The sequence below is a fragment of the Ixodes scapularis genome, unplaced genomic scaffold (assembly GCF_016920785.2).
Source record: "Ixodes scapularis isolate PalLabHiFi unplaced genomic scaffold, ASM1692078v2 PGA_scaffold7__128_contigs__length_106722199, whole genome shotgun sequence".
Classification (NCBI taxonomy): domain Eukaryota; kingdom Metazoa; phylum Arthropoda; class Arachnida; order Ixodida; family Ixodidae; genus Ixodes; species Ixodes scapularis.
The window spans coordinates 95,333,643-95,360,565 of record NW_024609882.1 but is presented as its reverse complement, the minus strand read 5'-3'; the positions used below and the strand labels follow the sequence as shown (position 1 = coordinate 95,360,565).

The 26,923-nt window shown below is 46.1% G+C and overlaps 1 protein-coding gene across 1 annotated transcript in view; it reads left to right on the top strand.

Moving 5' to 3' along the window:
• Positions 1–26,923, top strand: part of LOC8053686 (flavin-containing monooxygenase 5-like) — a 101,013-nt gene that overhangs the window by 18,272 nt on the left and 55,818 nt on the right. Inside the window, exon 2 of the mRNA XM_040210635.1 lies at positions 4,326–4,743. Coding sequence (XP_040066569.1) covers positions 4,326–4,743 — 418 coding nt within the window. The remainder of the gene's footprint in view (positions 1–4,325; positions 4,744–26,923) is intronic.

Here is a 26,923-nt window from a genome sequence, read left to right as displayed (position 1 = left end):
TGTCCACACAGACTTTACGACGTTCTTCGTGAGGTGCTTCAGTGGTGCGAATAGCTTGGCGAATTCCGGAACAAACCGACCGTGATAGGGACCAAGTTCGAGAAATCTCACGGCCTTCTTGTCAAACGGTGGCTTAATTGCAGCTACAGCGCGGGTTTTCACGGGGTCAAGGAGAATACCTTTGTTGTTCACGACGTCGCCAAAGAGCTTAGTTCATCATAGGTGAATCGACACTTTGTTGTCTTGAGTGAAAGGCCGGCGGTCTTGATGGCTCGAAGCATGGCACGAAGTCGTCTCAGGTGTTTGTCAAAATCTCGCAAAAATACGACGACATCATCTACGTTTAAGAGGCAGCTCTGCCATTTCAGACCTGCGAGCACGGTCACCCTGAAATGCTGGAAGGTGGTTGGTGCTGTACCTTCTGACTGGCTCTGTATCTTCGGCAACGTGTAGCCTTCCGGTGATACGCACATCACTTTACCGGCGTATCTTCGGAGGAATACGCTTCACGTTCGTAGAATACAATACCCGCACCTTCGCCAAAATATCACAAATGACAAATAATGAGGCTGTGAATTAGCCCGAGAAACCAAACGCTTAATGCGGCGAGATTGTGCTCAAAACAAAATAGAAAAGGACTAGCGTCGCAGGCCTTGATGTCGTCGAAACAGCAGGATCGAGTGCAGGGGCGAGACAGACTCCGGTTCGCTACGCGGATTCCCTTATGAACAGGCGCGGGCTCCTGTATTAGTGAGAGAGCCCGTATTCCAGGGCTCGATCCCACGTCAACGAAGCCCTCCAAAGGGATGTGACTTTGCACCCTCGAATAATGTATATCAGAATGCTTGCTAACTAGCTCACCTGCGTTCGTCTTCTAGCACAAGTATTATCTTTGCCACATGGTATTTGTCGATATGAAGAAGTGCAGACCTAGCCCAAAAGAATCGGTGAGATGCCTTAATAGGGCGATGTTTCAGATATACCTATTCACAAAATATACATCTCTACTGTAATTTCTGAGATCAGTAGAAGTGTACGTTTTGGAGAAAGCTAAGAAACTGCAAATAGCTTTATATATAAGATTTCCATATAGGTGGTTGATGCAAACGTATTTTCCAAGTAAAAATATGGGACAATAAAGTAATCCAGATATGAGAATATAATTAATTGGGCAGGCATGGCAAGATACCAGGGTGGGGCAGAAGCGCTCAAAAGTGTATCTGGAAATGCAAAAACTAGGATACATTAAAATAGTAGCTAAAAGACTGATACTAAAATAGATCTGTAAAAATCTGTCGCGATACGTATCGGAAATACATTTTAAATAGAGTCAAAATGTTTTTGGGAATACAAATACAGGAATACATTTTAGGGAGGGCAGAAATACACGTACAGAAATAATAATACTGCAATACACTTTTCAAATTTGTTTGAGCCACCAACTGAGGTGAAGCTTGAAGTTTGAAGTGGGAGTTTTTGATACCGAAATTACTTTACATTAGGCTTCCCACATTGCATTGAAGGTAGTGGTTTCGGATGACGAAAAATCTTCATTGGGTTCAAAAGAAATGTTCCATCAAGGACTGACCCTGGTCCTTTTCTGGCATCCTCTCTGTCTGATGAGGGGTGCGAAAAGACTTCAACCTCTAAATAAATTTTATGTCAACCTAAATCCCATCAAAACGTCACCACACCCTGTCCAATAAGGACTCCTCTGTCAACATTGATCACACGTCGTCACGGTAAAATGAACTGGTATTCTTTATCAGTGGGTCTGGCCTTGAACATGCAACTTTAAGACACTGCTGTATCAAAGGACAATACGTGCTTTCCTTGTAGGGTACCTCGCTGAAGATCGTGCAGGCAGTGCTATTTGGAATTTTTGGGAATAGTGGACCACCTGAAGCATCCTGGAACACGTGTCTTTTCTACCGTTACGGTTGAAAAAATGATACGGTGGCGTTCCAGTTGTGAAGGTCGTTCGTGCCGACCCTCAGCCGCAGACGCAAGGATTGCAGTGCTCAAGTTTTGCCTAGCATCATCCAAACAAAGACCTCGTGGATTGCGACATGATATTGCCGGCACGGGTGCGAGCTCCCCGAGAAACAGCGCGCTCAGGAGGAGTCGCAGGTGTACGAAGTCTGGGTCGGCACAGCGAGGCCACGTCTGGCCTCCTTCCTGGGTTTCGGATCACCAGAGCAGCGGGTCACGTCCACGTCGGCTGATGACCTACCCTTGACCCGTGCAATATTACGGGCGCAGCCGCAGAGGCATTCGAATATCTGTTGAGCTTCTCTGCCTGAGTCATGCTACTCTTTGAAATCAACCGCCACCAGGCTCGTGCTGCACAGGACTGTGATTCAGCTTTGCTGGGTGTGTGTACTGTGTGCGCTATGGCAAGAGACGGTTAACAGTGGGCATTGGATGCTAGCAAACAAGGACTCAAGAAATCCCTACCTAAGGACCTTTGGCAGATGCTCTGACTCGACTCCTGGCACGCCTCCTGGTTTAAATCCCCGACTATGCAATACTTCTCAGAAGTGAGAAGAGGACGCATAAAAAATAGTTTTGAGAATCGAAAGGAACCTTGGTCAACATAGAAACAATGGCCCAGCACCCCCTTGACCGTGGTGTCTTTAGAAATAAAAAAATAAATAATATATATGCGTTTGGCCTTTTATATGTCGTTGTAGGAGGGGGGGGGGGAGAGTCTTTCTGAAGAAATGTAACGAAATACATTTTATCCTGGTTGTATCGCTATACATAGAAATATTCCCAATGTATTTTGATACAGGAATCGAGATACTAATGAACAAAAATGTATCGCGATACAGAAATACTGATGCGAAATTTATTTCTGAAGTACTACTTGCTATTATAACAATAATGACCATAATTATTTAGGTCACAAAAAGCTGACGCACGAAAAGGGTGAGAGGGAAGTAGGAAACCTGGAGTTTTTAAAAAAAAATAATTTTCCATTAGCACAAAAAAGTATTCGTATCTCTAAAAAGTGCTAAGTGTTAAATATATTTCGAACAGCAAGCCAGTTTTGTCTCTTCTTTTCAGTTGAGCGTTCCCTCTTGTTACAAGCTATCATAGTTACTATAACCGACGATTGAGTTCTTAATTATCTTGAGCTTTTGGAAAGCTCGCCATCGTTCGGTGTCATTTTCTCCGCGTCTTCAAAAGCAAAGCAAGAGTAACGGAACAAAAAGAAAAGGCGCTCCCGGATCCGCTACACCATCTCTAATGAACTTTGACCGTGTTCATTTGGCTTTTGGTTAAAACTTGATCACTTTGACCTCGGAACTTTGCCCAATATTGTTTGCACCGAAAAGCCTGTTCTTTATTACAGTGTGTCTCCCCTCTTCTTGTGGACGAGCAAGCTAACAAATTCAAACAAACAAGCTACGAAAAGAAAAAATCGAATCCAGGTGTTACACGACGGGAAGAAAGGTGTTGGAGGTCTTAAGAATGCCAGGCTTTGCATTTTTTGAGTGCAGGTGACAGTGTGATTCCATCAGAATTTATTTCCTCACTAAACATAATATGTCAGTGTGTAAACTTCTTGCTTTTTTTCCCTCAGTGAATAAAAACAAAAAAAAAGAATATAACGGATGAAAACTATAACATGCGGAGATAAGTAAGAAAATTAATTCAGAGTTACTCTGGAAAATATGTAATTATTCTCTTTCAAAATGACCGATACACAGAAGGGAATAGAAGCAATTTCGTCACTTGTAACCAGCTACGTAGGAGTCCGCTTGAGCGAATTGTTGTTTGGGGACGAGTGATCTGAAGTAACTGGAAAGTGATGTAAGTTTGTTGTATCGGGCTACTCTGTCCTGGATTAAAATACCTAAGCATCCTTTTTTACCCATTCTCGGTTATATTTTGCATCCAAGATCGTATGAAGAGGCTTCTCCCCTCTTCTTCCTAATGATAGAATTTGTTTGACCAAGTTTTCTTCCGAAGTATCCTTGAACCAAGTTTCCCAAAGGAGGATGGTCAACCGAAAATGGTGGATGGAGAAGACGAGTACTTTGTAATCTTGTTATTCTAACCTAATAATGGACGTTACAAAAGAATTGGCTTCAAAACTGTAGATTTCTAGAAATGAAATAATACAAGAAATAACGGTTCTTTTTTTAATAACGCTCAATTAGGCTTTTCTCAAATAATCGAACAAGCTAAATGAATACTATCAAAACGAAAGTATTTATGATCATAATTGATTCCCTTTTTTAGTAAAGTGTACAAGACTGCCCATATAACGCATTGCACAAGAAGACGCTGTAACTGCTGCTTTACTTATTCCATAGCGATTTCCCACCTCCCAAAGAGACTCCCAACTATATGCAACACACCAAGGTGCTGGAGTACATCAGGAGCTACGCGGACCATTTTGGTATCACGAGTAAAATACGCCTTCGTCACGAAGTCCTGCGGGTGACTCAAGCCGAGGACTATGACTCCACCGGTCGCTGGGACGTCGTCGTCAAGGATTTAAACGGCGGCGTCGATCGCCGAGAGACCTTCGACGCAGTGCTGGTGGCCTCGGGGCACAACGGGTTTCCCAACGTGCCCACGTTCAAGGGCATAGAGAAGTTCAAGGGCAAGATCGTGCACACCCACAGCCTCAAGGACGCAGAACAGTTCAAGGACAGGAGGGTCGCCGTCGTGGGCATCGGCAACTCGGGCATCGACGCTGCTGTCGACGTCTCCCGTGTGGCTGCAGAAGTGAGTCTAACATCCTTACCCGCCTAGTTATAGACCCGAGCACGTAGGTCTATAACTAAAGTTCTGTATTTTTTTTTTGTGTTAATTTCCTTCCGAGTTCGGAAGCGTTTTGTCTAGAATTAATTTTTCCTGGTGCTTTTCGAGTCAGTTTTGGATGTGGAACAAAATATCGGCCTTAATCAGGGATCGCGTTGAAGAAAACAGGACGCGAGCATGGGGTGACTCCAGCCTAAAGGGGACATTCAAGACACCGGAGTAGTATTGAGAAGAATGAAAGAGGATGAGGCAGAAAAAAAAAATGGAATGAACTAAAAATATAAGGGAAGTAAACTTGTGCCAGAAACAAAAAAGAAAAACAGAAGAACGCACGTCGAGAAAGCAGTAGCTAGCGCCGACAGCGGCAGCAGCAAGCAGCGATACACCGGCGTAAGAGCTGGCCAAAAAAAATCAGGGGATAAATCGGCTATGCGGCGTTTACTTGCTTGTCTAATATGTTTATCGTCTTGAATATGCGACCTCGCGTGTTCCTAAAAAAGCTAGGGCTAGACTTACTATACTTCGACTCACTCTACGATGGACTAAAGGCAAAAGCTACAAACCACCAGATCCAATCACGAGCTACTTAGAAATTGCCTGGTATTTCGGTTCGATGAACCTTAGTGAGTGACTCATCAATTTTACATTGCAAAGAAAGCCACGACATACAGGCTCTTTGCAGCATCGAAGCTATAGAAATGATGAAGCGCATTTTGATTAAAAGCATTATTCGTCCATCCTTAATCAATGTTGAGCATGTCCTAGTTTAGCGTGCAACGCGATTGGACCTGGCGGCCCGTAGCTTTGGCCTTTAGTCTATCGTAGGGTGAGACGAAGTATAGTCAAAGTCATCCTGGCTTCCTCCTGGTTATTTAACAAACGAAAAGTTTGTCAATTAACCTTTATATTCATGAAAATTTAGATATGATTCCAATTAGAAACCTGCTAAGCGTCATCCCAATCCTCTAAACCACTAATTCTTATACATACTTTGAGGGCGTGGGAAGCGTATACCAGTGCGCTAAATATACCGTCGTAGAGGAAGACACAGCAGGTTGGCACAGATGACTCGAAACACGAAAGAATAAAACACATAGCGTGTGTCCGTGCCTATGTGCTTTATTCTTTCGCGTTTCAAGAACCAGTCGTGCACAAGGTGCAAGGCTGTGGCTATCATAAGAGACGGAAACAACCGCGCGGGCCCCTTATCGCACCGGTAGCCATGCTCCTGCTGCACCAGTGGCAGCTTTAGCGCACCACTCCACTTCTCACGCGCTCAAGTTTTTTTTTGAAATTACTCATTTCTGGATTTAGTGGTTTTCATGATGCTCAGCGAGTTTCTAATTGAAACAATATACCTATTTTACTAATTAAAATATTAATTAACAAATCTTACTTAATTCGCCGACTAATCGTTACGTTCAGCCCCCTATACTATGTGCCCCTGGACGTATAACTCACCTGCACAAACTGCATAATTGTAGCTTTCAGGGCATTTTTAAACAAATCTGTGAAACTTGAAAAAACACACACACCAAAGTAAAAAAAGAAAAACAAAAACGCCTGTATAGAATTTTCCAAGAAACACTCGACCCCATGGGACACAAACGGTTTCCGAGCCCAGTCATTGGGTTTGAGGCTAGACTCTCACCGGCGTCCCTGCTAACCCTAATCGTCTGGACTATGATTTCGATAGGCAGAGCCTGTGTGGGCTCAGTTTGAAACACTGCTGGCGACTAAGTTCCGGTCTTTTCCCGCTGTATTTTCTGTTTCATGGTGTATGCATTTTCTCGACGACACGCAGAAAATATTGTGAGACATTTAAAATAACAAAAAAAGCACACAAAAAAAACTAAACTATTTTTGATGGGAACGCGCGCGACAGAACAAATGTGACTGAAATGCTGGTTGACATCTGGGGACCGTGAGATAGGGAACGATAAAAAAAGGGACGACACACAACAACATCTCAAGGTTAACATTTTCTTGTGCTCGTCTGTTTTTTTTTTTTTTTTTTTTTTTTTATCGTTTCCCACCGTAGGGTCTACAAGACGTCGATTAATTACCAGCTCGCCTGCACGCTATCGGGATACGGTCCATTCGTCACATGCACACTCGTCACAGGACGATTGGTCACAGGACGATTCGTCACACAGGAACATTCGTCATAGGATGACTCGTCACGCGGCCAACCGGTCCCACAATTGTTCGTCCCCCCAAAAATGTATTGTTCGATTTGGTTCGGGCGGACAAAGGCGAAGAATTTGTAACGAATGTTTTAGCTTCTGATTCGGTCCCGAACATTGAATGTTGGTTGGGCCTCAGAAAGTCGGTCACCTCTTATCTTAGCATGTCTTTCACTTCTCGAGGTCAAAGAATTTGTAACAGAACTATCTGGGTCCGTCCTGAACGGTGAATGCGGAGGCCATAGAAGAGCGACTATTTTTGAACTACATTCAAAAGGATGGAGGTGATCGCAACAGAGAGAGCCATGATGCTGCACGAGGGGTACTCGTACACATTCGGCAAAAGGAATTCCGATACTTGTTGGTTTTGTCGAATAGGTGTATGCAAGGCAAAACTAAAAACTAATTTGGCTGCCAGTCGCAGTATTGCTCGTTCAAGCCTGCAACTGAGATCAACCTGCTGAAGACCCGTAATATAATAAAAGGAAAAGCGGATGAGTATTGTAATATTAGTTTATATAACCATTGGTTTACGTGACAGTGGAAAATTGTGAAACTCCTCATCAGGGTATGTGGGCAGATGTTGAAATTTACAATTTACTATCGTCCCCTGCTTGATCAATGTGACCAGTTGCCCGCATGACGAGTCATCCTGTGACGAATGTTCCTATGTGACGAATCATCCTGTGACCAATCGTCCTGTGACGAATGCGCATGTGACGAATCGTCCTCATCCCAATTTAACTATGTGCCCACTTTGAATGACTAAGAGTATGGTTTAGTTTTTTGCGGTAAATCTCGGTAAACCACAAAAATTAACCCGCAAGTTCGATGAAAATAATCCCTGGAAAAGAAGAACAAGAGAGACAAAGGACAAACGTAAGTCTCCAAACACAGCTAGGTGACTGGTGAGCGACCGAAAAAATCCGCCTGGTCCGGGTATCGAACGCGGGACCTCTCCATTACAGGTGGAGCGTTCTACCAACTGAGCTAACCAGGGGTTAGACGTCAGTAGAGCAAACGGGTTTTATCAGCCGCCACCAGTCTAACACCAACAAGGGTGAAGCTTGCGATTTAAGGTTGTAATTATAATGCAATTAAATGCAAAGGTGCAAGCAAGCTGGACAAGAATGATGAAAATAATCCCCGGAGAAGGGGAACAAGAGGGACAAAGAACAAACGTAAATCTCGAAACACAGCTAGGTGACTGGTGAGCGACCGAAAAAATCCGCCTGTTCCGGGTGTCGAACCCGGAACCTCTCCATTACAGGTGGAGCGCTCTACCAACTGAGCTAACCAGCGGTTAGACGTCAGTAGAGCAAACGGGTTTTATCAGCCGCCACCAGTCTAACACCAACAGAGGCGAAGTTTGCGATTTAAGGTTGTAATTATAATGCAATTAAATGCAAAGCTGCAAGCGAGCTGGACAAGAATGATGAAAATAATCCCCGGAGAAGGGGAACAAGAGGGACAAAGAACAAACGTAAATCTCGAAACACAGCTAGGTGACTGGTGAGCGACCGAAAAAATCCGCCTGGTCCGGGTATCGAACGCGCGACCTCTCCATTACAGGTGGAGCGCTCTACCAACTGAGATAACCAGGGGTTAGACGTCAGTAAAGCAAACGGGTTTTATCAGTCGCCACCAGTCTAACACCAACAGAGGCGAAGCTTGCGATTTAAGGTTGTAATTATAATGCAATTAAATGCAAAGGTGCAAGCGAGCTGGACAAGAATGATGAAAATAATCCCCGGAGAAGGGGCACAAGAGGGACAAAGAACAAACGTAAATCTCGAAACACAGCTAGGTGACTGGTGAGCGACCGAAAAAATCCGCCTGTTCCGGGTGTCGAACCCGGAACCTCTCCATTACAGGTGGAGCGCTCTACCAACTGAGCTAACCAGCGGTTAGACGTCAGTAGAGCAAACGGGTTTTATCAGCCGCCACCAGTCTAACAACAACAAGGGTGAAGCTTGCGATTTAAGGTTGTAATTATAATGCAATTAAATGCAAAGGTGCAAGCGAGCTAGACAAGAATGATGAAAATAATCCCTGGAGAAGGGGAACAAGAGGGACAAAGGACAAACGTAAATCTCCAAACACAGCTAGGTGACTGGTGAGCGACCGAAAAAATCCGCCTGGTATGGGTATCGAACCCGGGACCTGTCCAATACAGGTGGAGCGCTCTACCAACTGAGCTAACCAGGGGTTAGACGTCAGTAGAGCAAACGGGTTTTATCAGCCGCCACCAGTCTACCACAGACAAGGGTGAAGCTTGCGATTTAAGGTTGCAATTATTATGCAATTAAATGCAAAGGTCCAGGCGAGCTGGACAAGAATGATGAAAATAATCCTTGGAGAAGGGGAACAAGAGGGACAAAGAACAAACGTAAATCTTCAAACACAGCTAGGTGACTGGTGAGCGACCGAAAAAATCCGCCTGTTCCGGGTGTCGAACCCGGAACCTCTCCATTACAGGTGGAGCGCTCTACCAACTGAGCTAACCAGCGGTTAGACGTCAGTAGAGCAAACGGGTTTTATCAGCCGCCACCAGTCTAACACCAACAAGGGTGAAGCTTGCGATTTAAGGTTGTAACTATAATGCAATTAAATGCAAAGGTGCAAGCGAGCTGGACAAGAATGATGAAAATAACCCCGGAGAAGGAGAACAAGAGGGACAAAGGACAAACGTAAATCTCCAAACACAGCTAGGTGACTGGTGAGCGACCGAAAAAATCCGCCTGGTATGGGTATCGAACCCGGGACCTGTCCAATACAGGTGGAGCGCAATACCAACTGAGCTAACCAGGCGTTAGACGTCAGTAGAGCAAACGGGTTTTATCAGCCGCCACCAGTCTACCACAGACAAGGGTGAAGCTTGCGATTTAAGGTTGCAATTATTATGCAATTAAATGCAAAGGTCCAGGCGAGCTGGACAAGAATGATGAAAATAATCCTTGGAGAAGGGGAACAAGAGGGACAAAGAACAAACGTAAATCTCCAAACACAGCTAGGTGACTGGTGAGCGACCGAAAAAATCCGCCTGTTCCGGGTGTCGAACCCGGAACCTCTCCATTACAGGTGGAGCGCTCTACCAACTGAGCTAACCAGCGGTTAGACGTCAGTAGAGCAAACGGGTTTTATCAGCCGCCACCAGTCTAACACCAACAAGGGTGAAGCTTGCGATTTAAGGTTGTAACTATAATGCAATTAAATGCAAAGGTGCAAGCGAGCTGGACAAGAATGATGAAAATAACCCCGGAGAAGGGGAACAAGAGGGACAAAGGACAAACATAAATCTCCAAACACAGCTAGGTGACTGGTGAGCGACCGAAAAATCCGCCTGGTATGGGTATCGAACCCGGGACCTGTCCAATACAGGTGGAGCGCTCTACCAACTGAGCTAACCAGGGGTTAGACGTCAGTAGAGCAAACGGGTTTTATCAGCCTCCACCAGTCTAACACCGACAAGGGTGAAGCTTGCGATTTAAGGTTGCAATTATTATGCAATTAAATGCAAAGGTGCAGGCGAGCTGGACAAGAATGATGAAAATAATCCCTAGAGAAGGGGAACAAGAGGGACAAGGAACAAACGTAAATCTCCAGACACAGCTAGGTGACTGGTGAGCGACCAAAAAATTCCGCCTGGTCCGGGTATCGAACCCGGAACCTCTCCATTACAGGTGGAGCGCTCTACCAACTGAGCAAACCAGCGGTTAGACGACAGTAGAGCAAAGGGGTTTTATCAGCCGCCACCAGTCTAACACCAACAAGGGTGAAGCTTGCGATTTAAGGTTGTAATTATAATGCAATTAAATGCAAAGGTGCAAGCGAGCTGGACAAGAATGATGAAAATAATCAATGGACAAGGGGAACAAGAGGGACAAAGGACAAACGTAAATCTCCAAACACAGCTAGGTGACTGGTGAGCGACCGAAAAAAATCCGCCTGGTCCGGGTATCGAACCCGGAACCTCTCCATTACAGGTGGAGCGCTCTACCAACTCAGCTAACCAGCGGTTAGACGTCAGTAGAGCAAACGGGTTTTATCAGCCGCTAGCAGTCTAACACCAACAAGGGTGAAGCTTGCGATTTAAGGTTGTAATTATAATGCAATTAAATGCAAAGGTGCAAGCGAGCTGGACAAGAATGATGAAAATAATCCCTGGAGATGGGGAACAAGAGGGACAAAGGACAAACGTAAATCTCCAAACACAGCTAGGTGACTGGTGAGCGACCGAAAAAATCCGCCTGTTCCGGGTGTCGAACCCGGAACCTCTCCATTACAGGTGGAGCGCTCTACCAACTGAGCTAACCAGCGGTTAGACGTCAGTAGAGCAAACGGGTTTTATCAGCCGCCACCAGTCTAACACCGACAAGGGTGAAGCTTGCGATTTAAGGTTGCAATTATTATGCAATTAAATGCAAAGGTGCAGGCGAGCTGGACAAGAATGATGAAAATAATCCTTGGAGAGGGGGAACAAGAGGGAAAAAGGACAAACGTGAATCTCCAAACACAGCTAGGTGACTGGTGAGCGACCAAAAAAATCCGCCTGGTCCGGGTATCGAACCCGGAACCTCTCCACTACAGGTGGAGCGCTCCACCAACTGAGCTAACCAGCGGTTAGACGTCAGTAGAGCAAACGGGTTTTATAAGCCGCCACCAGTCTAGCACCAACAAGGGTGAAGCTTGCGATTTAAGGTTGTAATTATAATGCAATTAAATGCAAAGGTGCAAGCGAGCTGGACAAGAATGATGAAAATAATCAATGGACAAGGGGAACAAGAGGGACAAAGGACAAACGTAAATCTGCAAACACAGCTAGGTGACTGGTGAGCGACTGAAAAAATCCGCCTGGTCCGGGTACCGAACCCGAAACCTCTCCATTACAGGTGGAGCGCTCTACCAACTGAGCCAACCTGTGGTTAGACGTCAGTAGAGCAAACGGGTTTTATCAGCCGCCACCAGTCTAACACCAACAAGGGTGAAGCTTGCGATTTAAGGTTGTAATTATAATGCAATTAAATGCAAAGATGCAAGCGAGCTGGACAAGAATGATGAAAATAATCCCTGGAGATGGGGAACAAGAGGTAAAAGGACAAACGTAAATCTCCAAACACAGCTAGGTGACTGGTGAGCGACCGAAAAAATCCGCCTGGTCCGGGTATCGAACCCGGGACCTCTCCATTACACGTGGAGCGCTCTACCAACTGAGCTAGCCCGGGGTTAGACGTCAGTAGAGCAAACTGGTTTTATCAGCCGCCACCAGTCTAACACCGACACGCGTGAAGCTTGCGATTTAAGGTTGTAATTATGATGCAATTAAATGGAAAGGTGCAAGCGAGCTGGACAAGAATGATGAAAATAATCCCTGGAGAAAGGGAACAAGAGGGACAAAGAACAAACGTAAATCTCCAAACACAGCTAGGTGACTGGTGAGCGACCGAAAAAATCCGCCTGTTCCGGGTGTCGAACCCGGAACCTCTCCATTACCGGTGGAGCGCTCTACCAACTGAGCTAACCAGCGGTTATACGTCAGTAGAGCAAACGTGTTTTATCAGCCGCTACCAGTCTAACACCAACAAGGGTGAAGCTTGCGATTTAAGGTTGTAATTATAATGCAATAAAATGGAAAGGTGCAAGCGAGCTGGACAAGAATGATGAAAATAATCCCTGGAGAAGGGGAACAAGAGGGACAAAGGACAAACGTAAATCTCCAAACACAGCTAGGTGACTGGTGAGCGACCGAAAAAATCCGCCTGGTCCGGGTATCGAACCCGGAACCTCTTCATTACAGGTGGAGCGCTCTACCAACTGAGCTAACCAGCGGTTAGACGTCAGTAGAGCAAACGGGTTTATTCAGCCGCCACCAGTCTAACACCGACAAGGGTGAAGCTTGCGATTTAAGGTTGTAATTATAATGCAATTAAATGCAAAGGTGCAAGCGAGCTGGACAAGAATGATCGAAATAATCCCTGGAGAAGGGGAACAAGAGGGACAAAGGACAAACATAAATCTCCAAACACAGCTAGGTGACTGGTGAGCGACCGAAAAAATCCGCCTGGTCCGGGTATCGAACCCGGAACCTCTCCATTACAGGTGGAGAGCTTTACCAACTGAGCTAACCAGCGGTTAGACGTCAGTAGAGCAAACGGGTTTTATCAGCCGCCACCAGTCTAACACCGACAAGGGTGAAGCTTGCGATTTAAGGTTGTAATTATAATGCAATTAAATGCAAAGGTGCAAGCGAGCTGGACAAGAATGATGAAAATAATCCCTGGAGAAGGGGAACAAGAGGGACAAAGGACAAACGTAAATCTCCAAACACAGCTAGGTGACTGGTGAGCGACCAAAAAAATCCGCCTGGTCCGGGTATCGAACCCGGGACCTCTCCATTACAGGTGGAGCGCTTTACCAATTGAGCTAACCAGCGGTTAACGTCATTAGAGCAAACGGGTTTTATCAGCCGCCACCAGTCTAACACCGACAAGGGTGAAGCTTGCGATTTAAGGTTGCAATTATTATGCAATTAAATGCAAAGGTGCAGGCGAGCTGGACAAGAATGATGAAAATAATCCTTGGAGAGGGGGAACAAGAGGGAAAAAGGACAAACGTGAATCTCCAAACACAGCTAGGTGACTGGTGAGCGACCAAAAAAATCCGCCTGGTCCGGGTATCGAACCCGGAACCTCTCCACTACAGGTGGAGCGCTTCACCAACTGAGCTAACCAGCGGTTAGACGTCAGTAGAGCAAATGGGTTTTATAAGCCGCCACCAGTCTAGCACCAACAAGGGTGAAGCTTGCGATTTAAGGCTGTAATTATATTGCAATTAAATGCAAAGGTGCAAGCGAGCTGGACAAGAATGATGAAAATAATCAATGGACAAGGGGAACAAGAGGGACAAAGGACAAACGTAAATCTGCAAACACAGCTAGGTGACTGGTGAGCGACTGAAAAAATCCGCCTGGTCCGGGTACCGAACCCGAAACCTCTCCATTACAAATGGAGCGCTCTACCAACTGAGCCAACCAGTGGTTAGACGTCAGTAGAGCAAACGGGTTTTATCAGCCGCCACCAGTCTAACACCAACAAGGGTGAAGCTTGCGATTTAAGGTTGTAATTATAATGCAATTAAATGCAAAGGTGCAAGCGAGCTGGACAAGAATGATGAAAATAATCCCTGGAAATGGCGAACAAGAGGGACAAAGGACAAACGTAAATCTCCAAACACAGCTAGGTGACTGGTGAGCGACCGAAGCAATCCGCCAAGTCCGGGTATCGAACCCGGGACCTCTCCATTACAGGTGGAGCGCTCTACCAACTGAGCTAACCAGGGGTTAGACGTCAGTAGAGCAAACGGGTTTTATCAGCCGCCACCAGTCTAACACCAACAAGGGTGAAGCTTGCGATTTAAGGTTGTAATTATAATGCAAATAAATGCAAAGGTGCAAGCGAGCTAGACAAGAATGATGAAAATAATCCCTGGAGAAGGGGAACAAGAGGGACAAAGGACAAACGTAAATCTCCAAATACAGCTAGGTGACTGGTGAGCGACCGAAAAAATCCGCCTGGTATGGGTATCGAACCCGGGACCTGTCCAATACAGGTGGAGCGCTCTACCAACTGAGCTAACCAGGGGTTAGACGTCAGTAGAGCAAACGGGTTTTATCAGCCGCTACCAGTCTACCACAGACAAGGGTGAAGCTTTGCGATTTAAGGTTGCAATTATTATGCAATTAAATGCAATGGTCCAGGAGAGCTGGACTAGAATGATGAAAATAATCCTTGGAGAAGGGGAACAAGAGGGACAAAGAACAAACGTAAATCTCCAAACACAGCTAGGTGACTGGTGAGTGACCGAAAAAATCCGCCTGTTACGGGTGTCGAACCCGGAACCTCTCCATTACAGGTGGAGCGCTCTACCAACTGAGCTAACCAGCGGTTAGACGTCAGTAGAGCAAACGGGTTTTATCAGCCGCCACCAGTCTAACACCAACAAGGGTGAAGCTTGCGATTTAAGGTTGTAACTATAATGCAATTAAATGCAAAGGTGGAAGCGAGCTGGACAAGAATGATGAAAATAACCCCGGAGAAGGGGAACAAGAGGGACAAAGGACAAACGTAAATCTCCAAACACAGCTAGGTGACTGGTGAGCGACCGAAAAAATCCGCCTGGTATGGGTATCGAACCCGGGACCTGTCCAGTACAGGTGGAGCGCTCTACCAACTGAGCTAACCAGGGGTTAGACGTCAGTAGAGCAAACGGGTTTTATCAGCCGCCACCAGTCTACCACAGACAAGGGTGAAGCTTGCGATTTAAGGTTGCAATTATTATGCAATCAAATGCAAAGGTCCAGGCGAGCTGGACAAGAATGATGAAAATAATCGTTGGAGAAGGGGAACAAGAGGGACAAAGAACAAACGTAAATCTCCAAACACAGCTAGGTGACTGGTGAGCGACCGAAAAAATCCGCCTGTTCCGGGTGTCGAACCCGGAACCTCTCCATTACAGGTGGAGCGCTCTACCAACTGAGCTAACCAGCGGTTAGACGTCAGTAGAGCAAACGGGTTTTATCAGCCGCCACCAGTCTAACACCAACAAGGGTGAAGCTTGCGATTTAAGGTTGTAACTATAATGCAATTAAATGCAAAGGTGCAAGCGAGCTGGACAAGAATGATGAAAATAACCCCGGAGAAGGGGAACAAGAGGGGCAAAGGACAAACATAAATCTCCAAACACAGCTAGGTGACTGGTGAGCGACCGAAAAATCCGCCTGTTATGGGTATCGAACCCGGGACCTGTCCAATACAGGTGGAGCGCTCTACCAACTGAGCTAACCAGGGGTTAGACGTCAGTAGAGCAAACGGGTTTTATCAGCCTCCACCAGTCTAACACCGACAAGGGTGAAGCTTGCGATTTAAGGTTGCAATTATTATGCAATTAAATGCAAAGGTGCAGGCGAGCTGGACAAGAATGATGAAAATAATCCCTAGAGAAGGGGAACAAGAGGGACAAGGAACAAACGTAAATCTCCAGACACAGCTAGGTGACTGGTGAGCGACCGAAAAATCCGCCTGGTATGGGTATTGAACCCGGGACCTGTCCAATACAGGTGGAGCGCTCTACCAACTGAGCTAACCAGGGGTTAGACGTCAGTAGAGCAAACGGGTTTTATTAGCCTCCACCAGTCTAACACCAACAAGGGTGAAGCTTGCGATTTAAGGTTGTAATTATAATGCAATTAAATGCAAAGGTGCAAGCGAGCTGGACAAGAATGATGAAAATAATCAATGGACAAGGGGAACAAGAGGGACAAAGGACAAACGTAAATCTCCAAACACAGCTAGGTGACTGGTGAGCGACCGAAAAAAATCCGCTGGTCCGGGTATCGAACCCGGAACCTCTTCATTACAGGTGGAGCGCTCTACCAACTCAGCTAACCAGCGGTTAGACGTCAGTAGAGCAAACGGGTTTTATCAGCCGCTAGCAGTCTAACACCAACAAGGGTGAAGCTTGCGATTTAAGGTTGTAATTATAATGCAATTAAATGCAAAGGTGCAAGCGAGCTGGACAAGAATGATGAAAATAATCCCTGGAGATGGGGAACAAGAGGGACAAAGGACAAACGTAAATCTCCAAACACAGCTAAGTGACTGGTGAGCGACCGAAAAAATCCGCCTGGTATGGGTATCGAACCCGGGACCTGTCCAATACAGGTGGAGCGCTCTACGAACTGAGCTAACCAGGGGTTAGACGTCAGTAGAGCAAACGGGTTTTATCAGCCGCCACCAGTCTAACACCGACAAGGGTGAAGCTTGCGATTTAAGGTTGCAATTATTATGCAATTAAATGCAAAGGTGCAGGCGAGCTGGACAAGAATGATGAAAATAATCCTTGGAGAGGGGGAACAAGAGGGAAAATGGACAAACGTGAATCTCCAAACACAGCTAGGTGACTGGTGAGCGACCAAAAAAATCCGCCTGGTCCGGGTATCGAACCCGGAACCTCTCCACTACAGGTGGAGCGCTTCACCAACTGAGCTAACCAGCGGTTAGACGTCAGTAGAGCAAACGGGTTTTATAAGCCGCCACCAGTCTAGCACCAACAAGGGTGAAGCTTGCGATTTAAGGTTGTAATTATAATGCAATTAAATGCAAAGGTGCAAGCGAGCTGGACAAGAATCATGAAAATAATCAATGGACAAGGGGAACAAGAGGGACAAAGGACAAACGTAAATCTGCAAACACAGCTAGGTGACTGGTGAGCGACTGAAAAAATCCGCCTGGTCCGGGTACCGAACCCGAAACCTCTCCATTACAGGTGGAGCGCTCTACCAACTGAGCCAACCTGTGGTTAGACGTCAGTAGAGCAAACGGGTTTTATCAGCCGCCACCAGTCTAACACCAACAAGGGTGAAGCTTGCGATTTAAGGTTGTAATTATAATGCAATTAAATGCAAAGGTGCAAGCGAGCTGGACAAGAATGATGAAAATAATCCCTGGAAATGGGGAACAAGAGGGACAAAGGACAAACGTAAATCTCCAAACACAGCTAGGTGACTGGTGAGCGACCGAAACAATCCGCCAAGTCCGGGTATCGAACCCGGGACCTCTCCATTACAGGTGGAGCGCTCTACCAACTGAGCTAACCAGGGGTTAGACGTCAGTAGAGCAAACGGGTTTTATCAGCCGCCACCAGTCTAACACCAACAAGGGTGAAGCTTGCGATTTAAGGTTGTAATTATAATGCAATTAAATGCAAAGATGCAAGCGAGCTGGACAAGAATGATGAAAATAATCCCTGGAGATGGGGAACAAGAGGGAAAAAGGACAAACGTAAATCTCCAAACACAGCTAGGTGACTGGTGAGCGACCGAAAAAATCCGCCTGGTCCGGGTATCGAACCCGGGACCTCTCCATTACACGTGGAGCGCTCTACCAACTGAGCTAGCCAGGGGTTAGACGTCAGTAGAGCAAACTGGTTTTATCAGCCGCCACCAGTCTAACACCGACACGCGTGAAGCTTGCGATTTAAGGTTGTAATTATAATGCAATTAAATGGAAAGGTGCAAGCGAGCTGGACAAGAATGATGAAAATAATCCCTGGAGAAAGGGAACAAGAGGGACAAAGAACAAACGTAAATCTCCAAACACAGCTAGGTGACTGGTGAGCGACCGAAAAAATCCGCCTGTTCCGGGTGTCGAACCCGGAACCTCTCCATTACAGGTGGAGCGCTCTACCAACTGAGCTAACCAGCGGTTATACGTCAGTAGAGCAAACGGGTTTATTCAGCCGCCACCAGTCTAACACCGACAAGGGTGAAGCTTGCGATTTAAGGTTGTAATTATAATGCAATTAAATGCAAAGGTGCAAGCGAGCTGGACAAGAATGATCGAAATAATCCCTGGAGAAGGGGAACAAGAGGGACAAAGGACAAACGTAAATCTCCAAACACAGCTAGGTGACTGGTGAGCGACCGAAAAAATCCGCCTGGTCCGGGTGTCGAACCCGGAACCTCTCCATTACAGGTGGAGCGCTCTACCAACTCAGCTAACCAGCGGTTAGACGTCAGTAGAGCAAACTGGTTTTATCAGCCGCCACCAGTCTAACACCAACAAGGGTGAAGCTTGCGATTTAAGGTTGTAATTATAATGCAATTAAATGCAAAGGTGCAAGCGAGCTGGACAAGAATGATGAAAATAATCCCTGGAGAAGGGAAACAAGAGGGACAAAGGACAAACGTAAATCTCCAAACGCAGCTAGGTGACTGGTGAGCGACCGAAAAAATCCGCCTGGTCCGGGTATCGAACCCGGAACCTCTCCATTACAGGTGGAGCGCTCTACCAACTGAGCTAACCAGCGGTTAGACGTCAGTAGAGCAAACGGGTTTATTCAGCCGCCACCAGTCTAACACCGACAAGGGTGAAGCTTGCGATTTAAGGTTGTAATTATAATGCAATTAAATGCAAAGGTGCAAGCGAGCTGGACAAGAATGATCGAAATAATCCCTGGAGAAGGGGAACAAGAGGGACAAAGGACAAACGTAAATCTCCAAACACAGCTAGGTGACTGGTGAGCGACCGAAAAAATCCGCCTGGTCCGGGTATCGAACCCGGAACCTCTCCATTACAGGTGGAGCGCTTTACCAACTGAGCTAACCAGCGGTTAGACGTCAGTAGAGCAAACGGGTTTTATCAGCCGCCACCAGTCTAACACCGACAAGGGTGAAGCTTGCGATTTAAGGTTGTAATTATAATGCAATTAAATGCAAAGGTGCAAGCGAGCTGGACAAGAATGATGAAAATAATCCCTGGAGAAGGGGAACAAGAGGGACAAAGGACAAACGTAAATCTCCAAACACAGCTAGGTGACTGGTGAGCGACCAAAAAAATCCGCCTGGTCCGGGTATCGAACCCGGGACCTCTCCATTACAGGTGGAGCGCTTTACCAATTGAGCTAACCAGCGGTTAAACGTCATTAGAGCAAACGGGTTTTATCAGCCGCCACCAGCCTAACACCGACAAGGGTGAAGCTTGCGATTTAAGGTTGCAATTATTATGCAATTAAATGCAAAGGTGCAGGCGAGCTGGACAAGAATGATGAAAATAATCCTTGGAGAGGGGGAACAAGAGGGAAAAAGGACAAACGTGAATCTCCAAACACAGACCGGTGACTGGTGAGCGACCAAAAAAATCCGCCTGGTCCGGGTATCGAACCCGGAACCTCTCCACTACAGGTGGAGCGCTTCACCAACTGAGCTAACCAGCGGTTAGACGTCAGTAGAGCAAACGGGTTTTATAAGCCGCCACCAGTCTAGCACCAACAAGGGTGAAGCTTGCGATTTAAGGTTGTAATTATATTGCAATTAAATGCAAAGGTGCAAGCGAGCTAGACAAGAATGATGAAAATAATCCCTGGAGAAGGGGAACAAGAGGGACAAAGGACAAACGTAAATCTGCAAACACAGCTAGGTGACTGGTGAGCGACTGAAAAAATCCGCCTGGTCCGGGTACCGAACCCGAAACCTCTCCATTACAAATGGAGCGCTCTACCAACTGAGCCAACCAGTGGTTAGACGTCAGTAGAGCAAACGGGTTTTATCAGCCGCCACCAGTCTAACACCAACAAGGGTGAAGCTTGTGATTTAAGGTTGTAATTATAATGCAATTAAATGCAAAGGTGCAAGCGAGCTGGACAAGAATGATGAAAATAATCCCTGGAAATGGGGAACAAGAGGGACAAAGAACAAACGTAAATCTCCAAACACAGCTAGGTGATTAGTGAGCGACCGAAGCAATCCGCCAAGTCCGGGTATCGAACCCGGGACCTCTCCATTACAGGTGGAGCGCTCTACCAACTGAGCTAACCAGGGGTTAGACGTCAGTAGAGCAAACGGGTTTTATCAGCCGCCACCAGTCTAACACCAACAAGGGTGAAGCTTGCGATTTAAGGTTGTAATTATAATGCAATTAAATGCAAAGGTGCAAGCGAGCTAGACAAGAATGATGAAAATAATCCCTGGAGAAGGGGAACAAGAGGGACAAAGGACAAACGTAAATCTCCAAATACAGCTAGGTGACTGGTGAGCGACCGAAAAAATCCGCCTGGTATGGGTATCGAACCCGGGACCTGTCCAATACAGGTGGAGCGCTCTACCAACTGAGCTAACCAGGGGTTAGACGTCAGTAGAGCAAACGGGTTTTATCAGCCGCTACCAGTCTACCACAGACAAGGGTGAAGCTTGCGATTTAAGGTTGCAATTATTATGCAATTAAATGCAAAGGTCCAGGCGAGCTGGACAAGATTGATGAAAATAATCCTTGGAGAAGGGGAACAAGAGGGACAAAGAACAAACGTAAATCTCCAAACACAGCTAGGTGACTGGTGAGTGACCGAAAAAATCCGCCTGTTCCGGGTGTCGAACCCGGAACCTCTCCATTACAGGTGGAGCGCTCTACCAACTGAGCTAACCAGCGGTTAGACGTCAGTAGAGCAAACGGGTTTTATCAGCCGCCACCAGTCTAACACCAACAAGGGTGAAGCTTGCGATTTAAGGTTGTAACTATAATGCAATTAAATGCAAAGGTGCAAGCGAGCTGGACAAGAATGATGAAAATAACCCCGGAGAAGGGGAACAACAGGGACAAAGGACAAACGTAAATCTCCAAACACAGCTAGTTGACTGGTGAGCGACCGAAAAAATCCGCCTGGTATGGGTATCGAACCCGGGACCTGTCCAATACAGGTGGAGCGCTCTACCAACTGAGCTAACCAGGGGTTAGACGTCAGTAGAGCAAATGGGTTTTATCAGCCGCCACCAGTCTACCACAGACAAGGGTGAAGCTTGCGATTTAAGGTTGCAATTATTATGCAATTAAATGCAAAGGTCCAGGCGAGCTGGACAAGAATGATGAAAATAATCGTTGGAGAAGGGGAAGAAGAGGGACAAAGAACAAACGTAAATCTCCAAACACAGCTAGGTGACTGGTGAGCGACCGAAAAAATCCGCCTGTTCCGGGTGTCGAACCCGGAACCTCTCCATTACAGGTGGAGCGCTCTACCAACTGAGCTAACCAGCGGTTAGACGTCAGTAGAGCAAACGGGTTTTATCAGCCGCCACCAGTCTAACACCAACAAGGGTGAAGCTTGCGATTTAAGGTTGTAACTATAATGCAATTAAATGCAGAGGTGCAAGCGAGCTGGACAAGAATGATGAAAATAACCCCGGAGAAGGGGAACAAGAGGGGCAAAGGACAAACATAAATCTCCAAACACAGCTAGGTGACTGGTGAGCGACCGAAAAATCCGCCTGGTATGGGTATCGAACCCGGGACCTGTCCAATACAGGTGGAGCGCTCTACCAACTGAGCTAACCAGGGGTTAGACGTCAGTAGAGCAAACGGGTTTTATCAGCCTCCACCAGTCTAACACCGACAAGGGTGAAGCTTGCGATTTAAGGTTGCAATTATTATGCAATTAAATGCAAAGGTGCAGGCGAGCTGGACAAGAATGATGAAAATAATCCCCAGAGAAGGGGAACAAGAGGGACAAGGAACAAACGTAAATCTCCAGACACAGCTAGGTGACTGGTGAGCGACCGAAAAATCCGCCTGGTATGGGTATCGAACCCGGGACCTGTCCAATACAGGTGGAGCGCTCTAAAAACTGAGCTAACCAGGGGTTAGACGTCAGAAGAGCAAACGGGTTTTATCAGCCTCCACCAGTCTAACACCAACAAGGGTGAAGCTTGCGATTTAAGGTTGTAATTATAATGCAATTAAATGCAAAGGTGCAAGCGAGCTGGACAAGAATGATGAAAATAATCCCTGGAGAAGGGAAACAAGAGGGACAAAGGACAAACGTAAGTCTCCAAACACAGCTAGGTGACTGGTGAGCGACCGCAAAAATCCGCCTGGTCCGGGTATCGAACCCGGAACCTCTCCATTACAGGTGGAGCGCTCTACCAACTGAGCTAACCAGCGGTTAGACGTCAGTAGAGCAAACGGGTTTATTCAGCCGCCACCAGTCTAACACCGACAAGGGTGAAGCTTGCGATTTAAGGTTGTAATTATAATGCAATTAAATGCAAAGGTGCAAGCGAGCTGGACAAGAATGATCGAAATAATCCCTGGAGAAGGGAACAAGAGGGACAAAGGACAAACGTAAATCTCCAAACACAGCTAGGTGACTGGTGAGCGACCGAAAAAATCCGCCTGGTCCGGGTATCGAACCTGGAACCTCTCCATTACAGGTGGAGCGCTTTACCAACTGAGCTAACCAGCGGTTAGACGTCAGTAGAGCAAACGGGTTTTATCAGCCGCCACCAGTCTAACACCGACAAGGGTGAAGCTTGCGATTTAAGGTTGTAATTATAATGCAATTAAATGCAAAGGTGCAAGCGAGCTGGACAAGAATGATGAAAATAATCCCTGGAGAAGGGGAACAAGAGGGACAAAGGACAAACGTAAATCTCCAAACACAGCTAGGTGACTGGTGAGCGACCAAAAAATCCGCCTGGTCCGGGTATCGAACCCGGGACCTCTCCATTACAGGTGGAGCGCTTTACCAATTGAGCTAACCAGCGGTTAAACGTCATTAGAGCAAACGGGTTTTATCAGCCGCCACCAGTCTAACACCGACAAGGGTGAAGCTTGCGATTTAAGGTTGCAATTATTATGCAATTAAATGCAAAGGTGCAGGCGAGCTGGACAAGAATGATGAAAATAATCCCTGGAGAAGGGGAACAAGAGGGAAAAAGGACAAACGTAAATCTCCAAACACAGCTAGGTGTCTGGTGAGCGACCAAACAAATTCGCCTGGTCCGGGTATCGAACCCGGAACCTCTCCATCACAGGTGGAGCGCTTTACCAACTGAGCTAACCACCGGTTAGACGTCAGTAGAGCAAACGGGTTTTATCAGCCGCCACCAGTCTAACACCAACAAGGGTGAAGCTTGCGATTTAAGGTTGTAATCATAATGCAATTAAATTGAAAGGTGCAAGCGAGCTGGACAAGAATGATGAAAATAATCAATGGATAAGGGGAACAAGAGGGACAAAGGACAAACGTAAATCTCCAAACACAGCTAGGTGACTGGTGAGCGACCGAAAAAATCCGCCTGGTCCGGGTATCAAACCCGGGACCTCTCCATTACAGGTGGAGCGCTCTACCAACTGAGCTAACCAGGCGTTAGACGTCAGTAGATCAAACGGGTTTTATCAGCCTTCGCTCACCAGTCACCTAGCTGTGTTTTGAGATTTACGTTTGTCCTTTGTCCCTCTGTTTCCCCTTCTCCAGGGATTATTTTCATCATTCTTGTCCAGCTCGCTTGCACCTTTGCATTTAATTGCATTATAATTACACCCTTAAATCGCAAGCTTCACCCTTGTTGGTGTTAGACTGGTGGCGGCTGACAAAACCCGTTAGCCCTACTGACGTCTACCCAAGCAGCACGTTGTGATTGGGCCATCGCTGGCAAGTGTACTATGGCCAACCAGATTTTCGATGGCCCAAGCTTGGCCAAAGTGCTCGGCAATAGAAGTGTTTTCGTCCTCGTCTGGTGACTTGCCATTCACTTTATGCCAGTCGCTGGCCATTCACTTTATGCCAGTCGCTGGCCATTCACTTTAGGCCAGTGACTGACCATTCACCTTTGTCCAGTGGCTGGCCATTCACTTTACGCCAGAGACTGGCCATTCACGTTTGTCCAGTGACTGGCCATTCACATTTGGCCAGTGACTAGCCATTCACTTTAGGCCTGTGACTTGCCATTCACTTTTGGCCAGTCACTTTCGGCCAGCCACTGGCCATTCACGTTTGGCCAGCCACTGGCCATTGACTTCCGGCCAGTCACTTGCCGGAAGTGGCTGTAGTTATACACTTAATACATAATTTATCACAGACAGCCTGAAAATGTGGGTGTTACTCAGAAGACTGTCAAGAGTTTCGGGAGGTCAAGTTTGAGAACTCAACCCCAGAAACTCTTACATAGTAATGAGACGCGAAGCTGCTGCAAGGCTGTTCAATATTTACTGGACTTTTTGAGTACTAAGTCTTACGACGCTGGTTGCGACCACCATTCCAGTCGTCGTGGGTTCAGGGATGGCATGTTGTCCCACCATTAAGATCACCCTGTAGTGCAGCAGTAAAAAAAAATAAAAAGAAGTAACTTTAGGTGAAGGGACAGTGCAACAATAGAGAGTTTTAGTAAATCGTTCCGATACCTCCGATAGCCCCGATAACGATACCATGCATGCGCAAGGGAGGCGGTGGCGGAGTGTCGGGTTTCGTTATCGGAGTCATGGGAGCGATCTACTAAAACTCTCTACTGTACAGTTACAATATTTTTCACTTTACACAAGCTTACTGGCACTAATGGGAAAGAAAAGCCTTGAGTACACAGTAAAGGTTTTTACACACTTAAGGGTGTATATCAGTTTGTCCCTGGGCTAACCCCCTTATGGCGTTCAGGGAAGCACCCTTCACAAAGGGTGCTTGCTAACACCCTTGGTAAAGGGTGCTTGGTATGAAATGGGCACCTGCTGGGGTGGCTCAGTAGATGCTGGGCCACCCCAGCCAATCTCGCGCCTGGAGAGTATCATGCGACGTTTTGGTTATGATGAGTTCAAGGTCACATGACGCTCTCTTGACGCTGGATTGGCTGGTAGCGTCCGCCGCGCTCGGACGAAGGGTGAAATGAAGTATAGACCCCAGTGAACATTTCATTGGAATGTGTCCAATACACATATCAGAACTTGTAAATTGTACGAAAATCATATATGGTATTGCATATTCTTATATTATTATTATATATGATTTTCAGCTTATCATGTTTACTGAACACATTTGCACTTTTTTTACTTAGAGGGATTGCCACATCGAAACATACGAGGCATGTGATAAAGAAATAATGAGTCACACTAAACACAACTCACTTCATGAAGTAGTAATACAAAAGAGCTCCTTGCAAGCCACATTATAACCCTGTGGGCAATTGGGAAGTGCTACGGCACCCCCCTTTCTCGATCTCCAAGTGAGAAAGCAGTGGCCCCAAGGATCGCACTGCACGGCTGAACCATTGTGAACATCATGGTCTGCCAAAAACGAAGCATGTAAAGTTTTCCTGTTTGGAGATCAAGTGACATGTTTTGTTTGTCTCAAAGGATTGCAGGCAACACGCTTCGCTTATCACTTGTCTTCTACGCGCATCTGTCTACTAATTGGAAGCAGGGTACAGGGGGGTGGTTTAGCCCTTGACTGAACCACAGCAGTATTTCATTAGGTGAAGCTCATTATGACATCAATTAGAATGGGTTAAATTGAACATTTATTGAACCTTGAGAAATGAAAAACACAATGTATGCCATTCCATGAAATAAAGAATGCTATTTGCAAACATGTAATGAAAAATATTACAGAATGAACTTGCACTCTACGGCAAAAAAGCAAACGTTTCAGTAGAAGACGCTATCCTCTTGCTCACGTACAAAGAAAATTATAAAGTTCTGGAAGACGACTATGGATAAGGAACTCATACAGCTAAATTCTAAGCACCTCGTCTACAGGAGGTCAGCATTAGTTATCACAAAAGTGCCCACAGAAAGTGCCCAACATAAAGTGCCCAACAGAAAGTGCCCAAAACCTTGTATCATTCGTTCTGGAAGCAAAATAAAAATTAACCTGATAATCCTGCCGAGAAAAGTGGATTATACACTTTTAAAACGGCTCACAAAACATTTTTTCAACAACATACCTTTCTGCAAACTTTGTTCAAAAATTTAATAACGACTGTCCTTGAATTGGTGTCGCTCAAGCCAAGGAAAATCCTCTCCAGAGCAACCAGTGTGTTGGAGGCCTTGCATTCGTACTGGATACTGAAAAGCCAACATGCTGCCAACAACATGCACCGCCCCTCTTCTGCACTGAAAACGGAGAACAAGCTCTCACGATCCTCAACAAGGTGAAGAAAGTCTGCATCGTCCAGCTCTTGCTTGTTGTAGAGGACGCATAGTGCTGGTGGGGTGTTCTCGTCCTGCGTTAGGTAAAAGGATAAAGCAAAACATATTTTAATGTAGAAGGCCAAAACATGTTTGCCCTTGTCAGCTGCTATTATTCGCTGCAGTTAAGGCCATGAGCATCAGCCTCCACACAGGCATACAGTGCTTATGTTGGAACAAGTAACCGGCGTCTGGAGCAATGTAAAACGAAATGGGAATTACAATCGGGGCAACATCACAACATGCAAGTATTGCGATATAATCTTAGGGGCACTTGTGAGTATCTCTATTTTTGTACCGAAATGCATTTCCGAAATCTATTTGAGTTTCAGTAGTGAAATACTTTTACGATGTATTATGATACGCTGCTAGACTTCTGTATCTTGTTACAATTATTGTTAGAAATGAGCTGACAGGTTTGGAGATAAAAAAAAGCCACGGAAAAATCCGACGCATCAC